Source organism: Triticum aestivum, chromosome 4D, assembly GCF_018294505.1.
Source record: "Triticum aestivum cultivar Chinese Spring chromosome 4D, IWGSC CS RefSeq v2.1, whole genome shotgun sequence".
In the NCBI taxonomy this organism is placed as follows: Eukaryota; Viridiplantae; Streptophyta; class Magnoliopsida; order Poales; family Poaceae; genus Triticum; species Triticum aestivum.
Window position 1 is genome coordinate 29964758 of NC_057805.1, and position 14745 is coordinate 29979502.

The window sequence follows — 14745 nt, forward strand, 5'->3', positions numbered from 1 at the left end:
AATGATCCCTAAACAGTGCTAGGGTGACCTGAACAACACGGCTAACCCCAGACCAGGGTTTATCCCCTCATCAATGCTGGAAGGCTTTGTGATGCGAGGGAAACCGTCATGAACAACACACATGAGAGGCACAATTACGCCAAAGATGTACCATCCTCAGCGTATATTTGTACATCAATGTGGTTGCTTTAGCACAATCACGTCAAAGATGTGCCATCGTCTACTTATATCAAAACATCAATGCTATTAATTTTGTACCATGGAATTTCAATACCTTTTCAGTAGTCGTACTAGATTATCGGGTATTTAGTATATGGGATTTTAATTCCTTTTCACAAGCTGTACCCGATTAGGCGATTACCATTCATTCAGTATACCTCACCATTAAGCTCTACCGCTGTAAGAATTGTTTGCTTCGCTCTTAATCTTGTCCTCATTCTGGCGATCTACCGGCGGAGGAGGATGGCAGCGGGGGAGGAACCCTAGATCTCTTCAACCTCTTTTTTCCAAAAAAATAATAATCCTATGTATAACTCCTCCCGTCCCGGCGTTAGCCACCGGCAGCGCGGGCTCCACCAGCCAGTGAGACAGCACCGTGCCGCACTGCCGCTACGGGAACCCAACGACGGACCCCAGGTTTCAACCCGGTCCAGAGGAAGGAGAGGGGAAGGGAGAGCCCACAGAGAGAGCACTCACAGGGGCAGCGCAGGGCAGGCGGCGTGCCCTCACTCGCCTCCCCATCTCGGAGCTGGCCCTCGGCGCCGGAGCGGTGAGAGAATCCGAGAGCTCCCGCGGCGGCCCCCATGGAGCCCAAGCCCCAGCCCGCGGCCCACGGCGACGGGGCGCCGGCCGAGGCCCCCCGCCGCCGCGGCGGCGGCGGCAAGCGCAAGGCGTCGGGGTCGTCGTTCACGCCGTCCAAGCGGCACGCCAAGGAGCGCAACGCCGCCTTCCACGCGCCCTCGCACATGCTGCACAGCGGGCCGCTCACGCGCGCCGCGCGCCAGTCGCCGCACAAGCTCTCGACCGCCCCGGCGGATGCGGCCCCCGCGGCGGCCGTGCCCGGGGGATCGGGCCCGGGCGAGGGCGCCGCGATTCGGCCCGACGAGGTGCAGACGCCCGCCGAGGAAACGCCGCTGGTGGACGAGGGGTTCGAGGCCGTTCGATCCCGCGGCGCCGGCGTCCATGTGGTCCCTACCTTCGCCGGTGAGCCCTCTCCCCTGTACAGTCGCTTGATCTCTCGTTTGGGGTGGTGAATTGCTGGAACGAGGGTGGTTGTGAGGAGTCCGCGTTTTGCTAGGGCTTTCCGAGTAGAAGCGTTCGGTAAATTACCACTGGTTCACCGCATCCTCCTGCTATTTAAATGCTTTACCGGAATGAACCAGTAGCATGTAGCAGAGGAGTGTAGTTCGATGGTTAGCATTGTTGCTGCAGTTAAGTAACCTGAATTAATACTTGTAAGTTGCACAATGATGTGCTCATTGTAGTTTTCATCGATAGATTTAGCTCAACTTGAGTGCATGCTCATTCTGTTGATTTCAGATTTAACTGCCTGATATAGGAATTTACTACAAATCATTGCCTTTATTACTTCTAGTGTGTGGTGGTAAACAGCTATTAATATCTATTTGCCTTCCTCTTTGCTGTTGCCTTGTGCAAATGAACAGTTGAGTGCTCATCATTTTGCTTTCTTCCATGTGCTTGGAGCATGACTTGTTTTCTTTTGAGAGATATCTTCTCCTTGTAAGTATTTTAACCATAGATCAGCTTTCTGACATTACTATATATACGAGCAATTGCAACCTTGGTAAATCTTGATAACACAGTAAACAGTTACCTCACCATGAAAGGAAAGCACCATGGCAGATCTTGATAATTGCTGTAATCCAGTAACCATGTGCAACCATGACTAATACTGGCATAACCACTTCATTCATGTAATATGCTAATACTGCTTTTGTCTGTTGAAGGCCATACTAGCAACCACCTTATGATTCTATGTGATTGATCTTTGCGTAGTCTCTTATTTTCTTGAAATGCATGGTTTTTGTCTGTTCAAACTTCAAAGCATGCAAAGCCCATTTTCTTGAACTAAAATATTGTAAATACTATTTAGCAGAAGATATATTTTATGGTTTGATGCTGCCTTTCAAGTTTCCACCCTAATTGTCTTAATTATGATAACATGCTTTCCTTCTTTATTCATGTTCTGAAATCAATTTTCTTTCGAAATTAAAAAGTGCACAACAACAAATCATTTTCTTCTGCAGGATGGTTTTCATGGAAGGAAATCCACCAAGTTGAGAAGCAAACCTTGCCTTCGTTTTTTAATGGAAAATCTGAGAAGCGGACACCAGAGATATACTCGGGGATTAGAAATTCTATCATGATGAAATTTCATGCCAATCCTCAGCTGCAGCTGGAGCCCAAAGATTTGGCTGAGCTGTCAGTTGGGGAGGTCGATGCTCGACAGGAAGTGTTTGATTTTTTGGATCACTGGGGCCTGATCAATTTCCACCCTTTTCCACCTGCTGGCCTAGAAGAGAGTAAGCCAGAGGAGAGCCAAAGCGATTCTCGCAATGAGGAGAAAGCTTCTCTCATTGAGAAGCTGTTTAAATTTGAACCGGTTCAGTCATACATGATTCCTTTACCAAATAAAGGGGAGGGGGAAATTCCAGTGCCTCTGCCTACCTTGCTTCCTGATCCTGTTCTAGTGGAAGATGTAATTGCAGCAGCTGAGCCTTCCGTTGAGTACCATTGCAACTCTTGTTCAGTTGATTGCTCAGGCAAGCGCTATCATTGCCGGACCCAGGTAAGCATTTTTTTAGTGCCACATCCCTGCTCGGATTATTGCTATATCACCATATGTTATATCACCCATTAGAATCATACTGATATAGTGTACCTTGTGATTCAATTTGTGGATGGCAGCATTGATTTTTGTTTTATTGCTGCAGGCAGATTTTGACCTGTGTTCTAACTGCTACAACGAAGAAAAATTCGATGGAGGCATGTCCAAAACAGATTTCATCCTCATGGATTCCACAGAAGTTTCTGGTGCTCGTGGTACTAGCTGGACTGATGAGGAGACATTGCTTCTCTTAGAAGCTCTGGAAATTTTTGGTGGAAAATGGACTGAGATTGCCGAACATGTTGCTACAAAAACAAAAACACAGTGTATGTTACACTTTCTGCAAATGCAAATTGAGGATCGCTTCCATGATGGTGATGATATTCACCAAAATATCCATGAAAGCACAGAGCAAGCCTTGGTGGAAAAAGGCACCCCTGAAGTACCTGAGAAAATGGAAACTGAAGAGAAAGTTGAAGGAAAAGATACCAAGGATGAGAAGCCTTCAGAGAAAACGGAAGGCAATCACGCAGAAGAAAAAACAGAAGAAGGAAGTGTTGTTGAAAATAAAGATGCCAAAAATTCAGGTGGTGCAGATTCAGTCACAACACCAAACGTTGATGAGCCAAAACCATCTTCTGATACTGACCTAGCAAAGGAAAATTCTGTTAATCTTGATACTTCTGAGAAAAATGCGCCAGATGATGCTATTGTTATTTCTGGTGAAAATGCATCAAATGATGCTATTGATATCCTAAAATCTGCGTTCGAGGCTGTTGGTAACTTCCCTGGACATGAAGGTTCGTTTGCTGATGCAGGGAATCCTGTTATGGCACTGGTAAGAACTGCCATAGTGTCTTATACCCTTGGACATCTTTACTTATTATACAGTATTTTCTACAATGAGGTATGTCAAATGTCTTGTGCAGGCAGCATTTTTGGCTGGTCTTGTGGAAGATGACAATGCTACCACTTCTTGCCGTAGTTCACTAAAAGCTATCTCAGAGGATTCTCCTGCGCTACAATTGGCAAGTAGGCACTGTTATATTCTTGAAGATCCACCGAGTGATCTGAAAGACATTTTTGTCACTGTGAGGTAAGCAGTGTTTGCACCTGTGTAAAATTCTATTGCAATGTATTGTGCTGATGGGGTCAATGGAATTTTCAGTAATACAAATAAAGATGAGGATCAAGCAAAAGGTGAGGATCAAGCAAAAGGTGAGGATATGGTCATAGATTCAACTGGTACTGAGAAAAAGGACATCAATGTTAAGGAAGAGAATACCGTGTCTGTGGAAAAGCAAAACAGTCCATCCATTTCACCAAAAGACCACAAAGAATCAGATACTAAGAATGTATCTTGCGATGATGAAGCACCCACAGTGGAGCCTAAATCCAATAAAGCTAAGGAGACCGATGATCCAATTCCTCTGGTGGATAAGGGTGCGTCCAACGACACAAAAGTTCCATCAAGTTCTACCAAAGATTCAGTTGCTCCAGAAAATAATGCAAATGGATGTGGTTTGTCAGCTTCTCAAGAGGTTGTTGCAGGAAGTACTACATGTGCAACTAATCCTGAGCTGTTAAAGGACAAACCAAGTTCTGAAGTGGAGCCAGATGATGATTCACCTTCACAAGGCAAGATCGAGCTTAACAAGACTGAAGATGCAGTTGCTGCCCCAACTGCCGTACAAGAAGATGAGAAAACCCATACATTGGGGAATGGCAAGCTGGAAGGTACTTCATCTACATTTAGCTTATACGTAAAGTCCGAAACTATCTCTAATGAAACAAGAGAAGAGTAAGCATGCAAAGTTCAATTAGCGCATTCTGATTAGTTAAACACTATATAATTATTCACTAGTCCAGAAGACTTCGTTGCAACATTGACATGCGTCAACTGCACATGTAAGCAGTTATGCTGGTCTGGTAATGCTGGGTAAGATTATTCACATTCCCATATATTCATCATAATTTCTTAGCACGCCATCAGATTCAGCTGTTTCTGAGCAGGACCTGCTAAATCCAGAATTTTAGATCTGACTTACAAACATAGTATTGTAGCCATGGAATATGTGGTTTGCTTTTCCTGTGCTGCCATAAGAGATCAACTTGTAGCAAAATTTGGATGTGGAAGTGAGAAGGAGAATTCTAAATGCTTTAGTTGCTTGAACTGTTCTATTTGTGCGCTTTAACAGCTTAATTAGTTAAACATTCGTGTAGTTAGTTTTGTTTTCCTTTTCGTTCTTCAGTTGAATGATGAGTGCATTTATTTCCAATTTCTCGTTTCCTTTCTTGATCTTTTAGTTCCCAGACATAATCATTCTCTGACATCTGTATCCCCCAAATATTGGAGAATATATACCAGCTGTCTCCTGTAAGGATGGCCCGATGAGAGCTTTGTGATATCTGACCACGATGAAGTAAACAGAGTCGTATGAATTAGAAAAAGGCAGTCATTAGAGGGGCAGAATTTAGAAAACAGATTTAGCTTCATAGGCCAATCCTCTTGGTGGTTCAATTTTTCATCAGCTGATTTCCTCCCCTGTGCTATCCCTATCTTGCAGAACCTAACAGTGCTGAAAATGTACCTGCCGATGGAGAGATGGTCTCAAGAGTGACCGCCGAGCATAATGATTCCTTAACTACGCTAAAACGAGCCGCAGCGACTGCTGTTTCAGCAGCTGCTGCGAAGGCTAAGCTCCTTGCTGAGCAGGAAGAAGATCAAATTCGACGGCTAGCTGCACTGGTGGTCGAGAAACTGGTATAGTCGATGCTTTGCTCTCCAAATGATCCCTCCTGTGTTCTGTGCCAGTAAAAACTGCAAATTATATACATTTTCATTGATGCAGCTGCAGAAGACAGAGGCGAAGATGTCATTATTTGCAGATGTTGAGCATGTGGCCCTGCGCACAAGAGAATACACTGAAAAGACCAGAAAGAAGCTTCTGATGGAGCGGAACGCAATAATCGCAGCTCGCATGGGCGCACTGCCATCTAGGCCGAACCAGCAGGGTGCAGCTGGGAACAGATTGCCGCCCGGATATGGCGCCCCTGCAGTAAGACCGCCGAACGCAATGCCCCGGCCGAGCAGCTGAGTCGATGAGGTAAAACCTGTCGCCTCGGTGATCGACCTGTATACCCGATTCTTTTAGAAGCACACCTCAGACCAATCAGGCATAAGTTATGTTGTTGTTGTAGCATTCATGTAGGAGCGTACCTTATCGTGATCTGTATAAGGAAAAAACCCGGCCATTTTGGCTTTGGATGTGATGCTCTCTCCGTGCACTCTGCTTGTGACTGAGCCATGTTAAGATCTTCCGTGTAGACTGAAGTTACCAAAAGAGTTTTCATGCGGACTGATGTGCTTGTAACGAGGCGATGGTTCGGTTTTCGTGGTCATCCTTGCGCGAATTTTCGTGTGAAGATGCTCGGAGTCTTGTTCGTTTTTCCATCTATGTATTGTTTGTGTCTTTGTTGGCAAAGTCTCGACGGTGGACGGGTGGAGGCAGCGTCGTATCGAATAAATGTCCCATGGTTCTATACGTGTTTATGAAAAAGAACTTGCATGACATCTTTTGTCCTATTCTTCCGTGGCAGCGGGGTCTTATTAAAAACTGAGGGATATTAAGGCCTCCTTTTAATAAAGTACCGGACTAAAACATTAGCACTTAGTGAATACCTGAACTTTTCAAACTACGGTCATCACCGGTAAGTACCCCGATTATTGTCGCTTCGGGGTTAACGGATCATAACACATAATAGGTGACTATTGACTTGCAAGATAGGATCAAGAACTCACATATATTCATGAAAACATAATAGGTTCAGATCTGAAATCATGGCACTCGGGCCCTAGTGGCAAGCATTAAGCATAGCAAAGTCATAGCAATATCAATCTCAGAATATAATGGATACTAGGGATCAAACCCTAACAAAACTAACTCGATTATATGATAAATCTCATCCAACCCATCACCGTCCAGCAAGCCTATGATGGAATTACTCACGCACGGCGGTGAGCATCATGAAATTGGTGATGGAGGAAGGTTGATGATGACGACGGCGACGGATTCCCCTCTCCGGAGCCCCGTACAGATTCCAGATCAGCCCTCCCTAGAGAGATTAGGGCTTGGCGGCGGCTCCGTATCGTAAAACGCGATGAATCCTTCTCCCTGATTTTTTTCTCCTCGAACGTGAATATATGGAGTCAGGATGGACGTTGGTGGAGCATCAGGGGGGCCATGAGATAGGGGGCGCTCCCAGGGGGTAGGCGCGCCCCCCACCCTCATGGACAGGGTGTGGGCCCCCTGACATTGATTCTTTCGCCAGTATTTTTTATATATTCCAAAAATATTCTCCGTTGATTTTCAGGTCATTGCGAGAACTTTTATGTCTACACAAAAATAACACCATGGCAATTCTGCTGAAAACAGCGTCAGTCTGGGTTAGTTCCATTCAAATCATGCAAGTTAGAGTCCAAAACAAGGGAAAAAGTGTTTGGAAAAGTAGATACGATGGAGACGTATCAACTCCCCCAAGCCTAAACCTTTGCTTGTCCTCAAGCAATTCAGTTGACAAACTGAAAGTGATAAAGAAAAACATTTACAAACTCTGTTTGCTCTTGTTGTTGTAAATATGTAAAGCCAGCATTCAAGTTTTCAGCAACGATTATGAACCAACCATATTCACAATAACACTTAGGTCTCACATTTACTCATATCAATGACATAATCAACTAGCGAGCAATAATAATAAATCTCGGATGACAACACTTTCTCAAAACAATCATAATATGATATAACAAGATGGTATCTCGCTAGCCCTTTTTGAGACCGCAAAACATAAATGCAGAGCACCTCTGAAGATCAAGGACTGACTAGACATTGTAATTCATGGTAAAAGAGATCCAGTCACAGTCATACTCAATGTAAACTAATAGTAATGCATGCAAATGACAGCGGTGCTCTCCAGCTGGTGCTTCTTAATAAGAGGATGATGACTCAACATAAAAGTAAATAGATAGGCCCTTCGCAGAGGGAAGCAGGGATTTGTAGAGGTGCCAGAGCTCGGTTTTTGAAATAGAGATAAATAATATTTTGAGCGGCATACTTTCATTGTCAACATAACAACCGAGAGATCTCGATATCTTCCATGCTACACACATTATAGGCGGTTCCCAAGCAGAATGGTAAAGTTTATACTCCCCACCAACAAGCATCAATCCATGGCTTGCCCGAAACAACGGGTGCCTCCAACTAACAACAGTCCTGGGGGAGTTTTGTTTGCAATTATTTTGATTTGGTTTGAGCATGGGACTGGGCATCCTGGTGACCAGCCATTTTCTCGTGAGTGAGGAGCGGAGTCCACTCCTCTTGAGAATAACCCGCCTAGCATGGAAGATACAAACAACCCTAGTTGATACATGAGCTATTCAAGCATACAAAACAAAATTTCATTTGAAGGTTTAGAGTTTGGCACATACAAATTTACTTGGAACGGCAGGTAGATACCGCATATAGGTAGGTATGGTGGACTTATATGGAATAACTTTGGGGTTTATGGAAGTGGATGCACAAGCAGTATTCCCGCTTAGTACAAGTGAAGGCTAGAAAGAGACTAGAAAGCGACCAGCTAGGGAGCGACAATAGTCATGAACATGCATTAGAATTAATCAACACTGAATGCAAGCATGAGTAGGGTATAATTCACCATGAACATAAATATCGTGGAGGCTATGTTGATTTTGTTTCAACTACATGCGTGAACATGTGCCAAGTCAAGCCACTTGAATCGTTCAAAGGAGGATACCACCCTATCATACCCCATCACAACCATTTTAATAGCATGTTGGCACGCAAGGTAAACCATTATAAACTCCTAGCTAATTAAGCATGGCATGAACAACTATAATCTCTAATTGTCATTGCAAACATGTTTCATTCATAATAGGCTGAATCAGGAACGATGCACTAATCATATTTACAAAAACAAGAGAGGTCGAGTTCATACCAGCTTCTCTGATATCAATCAATCCATCATATATCGTCATTATTGCCTTTCACTTGCACGACCGAACGGTGTGATAATAATAATAGTGCACGTGCATTGGACTAAGCTGGAATCTGCAAGCATTCAATACAAGGGAGAAGACAAGGTAATATGGTTCTTGATTAAATCAACAATAATGCATATGAGAGCCATTTAACATTTTCATCATGGTCTTCTCCTCTCGACCCCCAAAGAACAAGAAAAGAAATAAAACTATTTACACGGGAAAGCTCCCAACAAGCAAAAGAAGAACGAGAAATCCTTTTGGGTTTTCTTTTAATTACTACTACTACAGTCATGGAAAGTAAACTAGCTGAAAGCTACAACTATTTTTTTTGGTTTTTCTTAAGGTTATTCAAACACAAGAAGAAGGCTTAGAAAAAGAAAATAAACTAGCATAGATAGTACAATGAAAAGGTATGAACACCGACAATCTAGAATGATTGTGTCAACATGAATGTAATGTCGGTGGGAAATACGTACTCCCCCAAGCCTAGGCTTTTGGCCTAAGTTGGTCTATGCCCACGGATCAAAGCTGCCCTCTCCGGTGTACTGAGGAGGATCCTCTGGGTGCCACTAGTTGGCGATCTCCTCCGGATCCCACTGATAAACAAACTGACGGTAAGGATCAAGTGGTGGATCCGGCTCGGGCTCTGGGCTGATGTCAAGCTCCAGTATGCATGAACGGCCTCTGGCAACACAAGGTACATGCCTGAAAAAAATGTTAAACAAAGAAGGGGCAGGCAAGGTAATAATCTCATAGTAGTTTTTATCAAATATCAATCTATATTTAAGCATCTTCTTTTTATCCTTAACAATAAAATCATGTGCTACCATACTCTTATAATCTAGAAAAATAGGAGGCAGCAACTTTTCCTCTTTCTCATAATGCCTAATGGGTATGTTAAAGTGTGCAGCAAGGCGCGAAGCAAAGATGCCTCCGAAGATGGGACCCTTTGTACGGTTCAGATTTAACCGTTTAGCAACAATAGCGCCTAAACTGAAGGTAGTATCAAGAAACAAGGCATGGCGCAAAATAACATTATCAGGGGCACTAAGATTTCCACTGTTCCCACGACCAATTAAGCATATACTAGCAAATATTGCAAAGTAACGCAGAACAGGGAAATGTATGCTAGTGATTCTTGCATCGGAAACCTTCCTCGTTTCCCCTACAACAATCATATCAATGAATCCTTCCACATCATTACGATGTGGTTCCTCTATGCTGCCCGCACAGGGTATCTTACAGACCCGGCAGAAATCACATAGTGACATCTCCTTAACCTCATCATATAAATGAAATTCCACCGAAGGTGGTGATTTCTTAGGATGAAAGTAAAAAAATTGCATGAAAATGTTAGTGAGGAGGAGATACTGTTCGTGCTGGTCACGGAGGAAGTCGATGAGGCCCGCATTCTCAGCCAAATAATAAAAGTCATCATGAATACTGGCCTCTCTCAAGAACTCATCACAAGGCCATTCGCACGGCCGAACCTCCGCAGTGCGAGGGAGATTATATTTGGGCTTCTTGTTCTGTTCACTTTGCTTATCCTTCGAGCTTCGGCTCGAAGAGCCCCTCAATAATCTCTTCGTCATTTTCTAAAAATTTCTGAAATTTTTAGTAACTCAAAATAAAAGTGAACCAAACTCAACAAGATTTATAGCAACTACTCCCACAAGTGCCTAGAGATTATATCATGCATTAGAACTACTTGGGACCATATAAATTTGACATGCAAGCTGATAACCCACAAGTGTAGGGGATCGCAATAGCTTTCGAGGGTAAAGTATTCAAACCAATTTTATTGATTCGACACAAGGGGAGCCAAAGAATATTATTGAGTACTAGCAGTTGAGTTGTCAATTCAACCACACCTGGATAACTTAGTCTCTGCAGCAAAGTATTTAGTAACAAAGTAATATGATAATAAAGGTAACAGTGGCAAAAGTAATATTTTTGGGTTTTGTAGTGATTGTAACAATAGCAACGGAAAAGTAAATAAGCGAAACACAAGATGTGAAAAGCTCGTAGGCATTGGATCAGTGATGGATAATTATGTCGGATGCGACTCCTCATGTAATAGCTATAACATAGGGTGACACAGAACTAGCTCCAATTCATCAATGTAATATAGGCATGTATTCCGAATATAGTCATACGTGCTTATGGAAAAGAACTTGCATGACATCTTTTGTCCTACCCTCCCGTGGCAGCGGGGTCCTAGCGGAAACTAAGGGATATTAAGGCCTCCTTTTAATAGAGAACCGGAACAAAGCATTAGCACATAGTGAATACATGAACTCCTCAAACTACGGTCATCACCGAGAAGTATCCCGATTATTGTCACTTCGGGGTTGTCGGATCATAACACATAATAGGTGACTATAGACTTGCAAGATAGGATCAAGAACACACATATATTCATGAAAACATAATAGGTTCAGATCTGAAATCATGGCACTCGGGCCCTAGTGACAAGCATTAAGCATAGCAAAGTCATAGCAACATCAATCTCAGAACATAGTGGATACTAGGGATCAAACCCTAACAAAACTAACTTGATTACATGGTAAATCTCATCCAACCCATCACCGTCCAGCAAGCCTACGATGGAATTACTCACGCACGGCGGTGAGCATCATGAAATTGGTGATGGAGGATGGTTGATGATGACGACGGCGACGAATCCCCCTCTCCGGAGCCCCGAACGGACTCCATATCAGCCCTCCCGAGAGGGATTAGGGCTTGGCGGCGGCTTTGTATCGTAAAACGCGATGAAACTTTCTCTCTGATTTTTTTCTCCGCGAGACGGAATATATGGAGTTGGAGTTGAGGTCGGCGGAGCCTCAGGGGGCCCACGAGACAGGGGGCGCGCCCAGGGGGTGGGCGCGCCCCCACCCTCGTGGACAGGGTGTGGGCCCCCTGGTCTTGATTCTTTCGCCAGTATTTTTTATATTTTCCAAAAAGTGCCTCCGTGGATTTTCAGGACATTCCGAGAACTTTTGTTTTCTACACATAAAACAACATCATGGCAGTTCTGCTGAAAACAGCGTCAGTCCGGGTTAGTTTCATTCAAATCATGCAAGTTAGAGTCCAAAACAAGGGCAAAAGTGTTTGGAAAAGTAGATACGTTGGAGACGTATCAAGTCCCCCAAGCTTAAACCTTTGCTTGTCCTCAAGCAATTCAGTTGATAAACTGAAAGTGATAAAGAAAAACTTTTACAAACTCTGTTTGCTCTTGTTGTTGTAAACATGCAAAGCCAGCATTCAAGTTTCAGCACATTACGAACTAACCATACTCATAATAACACCCAGGTCTCACAATTACTCATATCAATAACATAATCAGCTAGCGAGCTATAATAATAAAACTCGGATGACAACACTTTCTCAAAACAATCATAACATGATATAACAAAATGGTATCTCACTAGCCCTTTCTGAGACCGCAAAACATAAATGCAGAGCACCTTTAAAGATCAAGGACTGACTAAACATTGTAATTCATGGTAAAAGAGATCCAGTCAAGTCATACCCAATATAAACCAATAGTAATGAATGCAAATGACAGTGTGCTCTCCAGCGGGTGCTTTTTAATAAGAAGGTGATGACTCAACATAAAAGTAAATAGATAGGCCCTTCGCAGAGGGAAGCAGGGATTTGTAGAGGTGCCAGAGCTCGATTTTAAAATAGAGATTGAATAACATTTTGAGCGGCATACTTTCACTGTCAACGCAACAACTATGAGATGGTTGTATCTTCCATACTACATGCATTATAGGCAGTTCCCAAACAGAATGGTAAAGGTTTATACTCCCCCAACCACCAACAAGCATCAATCCATGGCTTGCTCGAAACAACGAGTGCCTCCAACTAACAACAGCCCTGGGGGAGTTTTGTTTAATTATATTGATTTGCTTTGATCTTTTTGGATCATGGGACTGGGCATCCCGGTTACCGGCCCTTTCTCGTGAATGAGGAGCGGAGTCCACTCCTCTTGAGAATAACCCACCTAGCATAGAAGATATAGGCAGCCCTAGTTGAAACATGAGCTGCTCGAGCATACAAAACAGAATTTCATTTGAAGGTTTGGAGTTTGGCACATACAAATTTACTTGGAACGGCACGTAAATACCGCATATAGGAAGGTATGGTGGACTCATATGGAACAACTTTGGGGTTTAAGGAGTTTGGATGCACAAGCAGTATTCCCGCTTAGTACAGGTGAAGGCTAGCAAAAGACTGGGAAGCGACCAACTGAGAGAGCGACAACAGTCATAAACATGCATTAAAATTAATTCACACCGAGTACAAGCATGAGTAGGATATAATCTACCATGAACATAAATATCATGAAGGCTATGTTGATTTGTTTCAACTACATGCGTGAACATGTGCCAAGTCGAGTCACTCAATTCATTCAAAGGAGGATACCATCCCATCATACCACATCATAATCATTCTAATAGCATGTTGGCACGCAAGGTAAACCATTATAACTCATAGCTAATCAAGCATGGCACAAGCAACTATAATCTCTAAATGTCATTGCAAATATGTTTACTTCATAATAAGCTGAATCAGGAACGATGAACTCATCATATTTACAAAAACAAGAGAGGTCGAGTTCATACCAGCTTTTCTCATCTCAATCAGTCCATCATATATCGTCATTATTGCCTTTCACTTGCACGACCGAACGATGTGTATAATAATAATAGTGCACGTGCATTGGACTAAGCTGGAATCTGCAAGCATTCAACTCAAGAGAGAAGACAAAGTAATATGGGCTCTAAGTTAAATAAACAATCATGCATATGAGAGCCACTAAACATTTTCAATATGGTCTTCTACTCTCGACCCCCAAAGAAAAGAAAAGAAAATAAAACTATTTACACGGGAAAGCTCCCAACAAGTAAGAAGAAGAACGAGAAATCTTTTTGGGTTTTCATTTTAATTCTACTACAAGCATGGAAATTAAACTTAACTATTTTTTTGGTTTTTCTTAAGGTTTATCAAACACACAAGAAGAAAACTAGAAAAAGAAATTTAAACTAGCATGGATAATACAATGAAAGAGTATGAGCACCGACGACTAGAATAGTGTGTGAACATGAATGTAAAGTCGGTGAGAAATACGTACTCCCCCAAGCTTAGGCTTTTGGCCTAAGTTGGTCTAATGCCAAGGACCGCTGCTACTCTCCCCGGTGTACTGGGAGGTGTAATCAGGATACCACTGGCTGGCCATCTCCGGGTCCCACTGGTAGGATGATGCACGATAAGGGTCCAGTGCAGGTTCCGGCTCAGGCTCAGGTTCTGGAGTGGATGCTTGGCCTCGATGAGCGTACACCGCTTCCGGTGTGACAAGAAAATTATCTGCAATCAAATCAAACAACAGAGGCGCATGCAAAATAATAGTCTCATTGTGTTTCTTATTAAATCTCAGGTTATACAGGAGCATCTTATCTTTGTTGTCAACAATAAACTCATGCGCTACCATGCTCTAGTAATCTAAAATATAAGGAGGCAATTTTGTCTCCTCTCTCTCATGGTGCCTAATAGGTATCTCAAATTGTCTAGCAAGACGTGCAGCATAGATACCTCCAAAGATGGGGCCTTTTGTACGATTCAGGCTTAGCCATTTAGCAATGACGGCACCCATACTAAAACTATTATCTCCAAACAAAGCATGGTGAAGAATGATAATATCAGGAACATTGAAGTTTCCACTATTTCCACGACCAATCAAGCATCTACTAGCAAATATGGCAAAGTAGCGTAAAACAGGAAAGTGTATGCTAGAGATTCTCGCATCGGAACCCTTCTTTGGATCCCCTACAGT

General features: G+C 43.1%; 1 protein-coding gene across 2 annotated transcripts; it reads left to right on the forward strand.

The window, feature by feature from the left end:
* Window positions 1–646: 646 nt before the first annotated feature.
* On the forward strand, window positions 647–6250 carry LOC123095930 (SWI/SNF complex subunit SWI3D). Of its 2 annotated transcripts, XM_044517502.1 has the most exons (8): window positions 647–1203; window positions 2268–2809; window positions 2955–3686; window positions 3778–3944; window positions 4017–4291; window positions 4379–4585; window positions 5416–5612; window positions 5701–6250. In XM_044517502.1, the coding sequence occupies exons 1-8, from the start codon at window positions 804–806 to the stop codon at window positions 5944–5946; spliced, it is 2766 nt and encodes a 921-aa protein (XP_044373437.1). In that variant the 5' UTR covers window positions 647–803; the 3' UTR covers window positions 5947–6250. The 2 variants fall into 2 exon arrangements, with proteins under 2 accessions (XP_044373437.1, XP_044373436.1); XM_044517501.1 differs by having other exon boundaries at window positions 648–1203; window positions 4017–4585.
* The last annotated feature ends 8495 nt before the right edge of the window (window positions 6251–14745 follow it).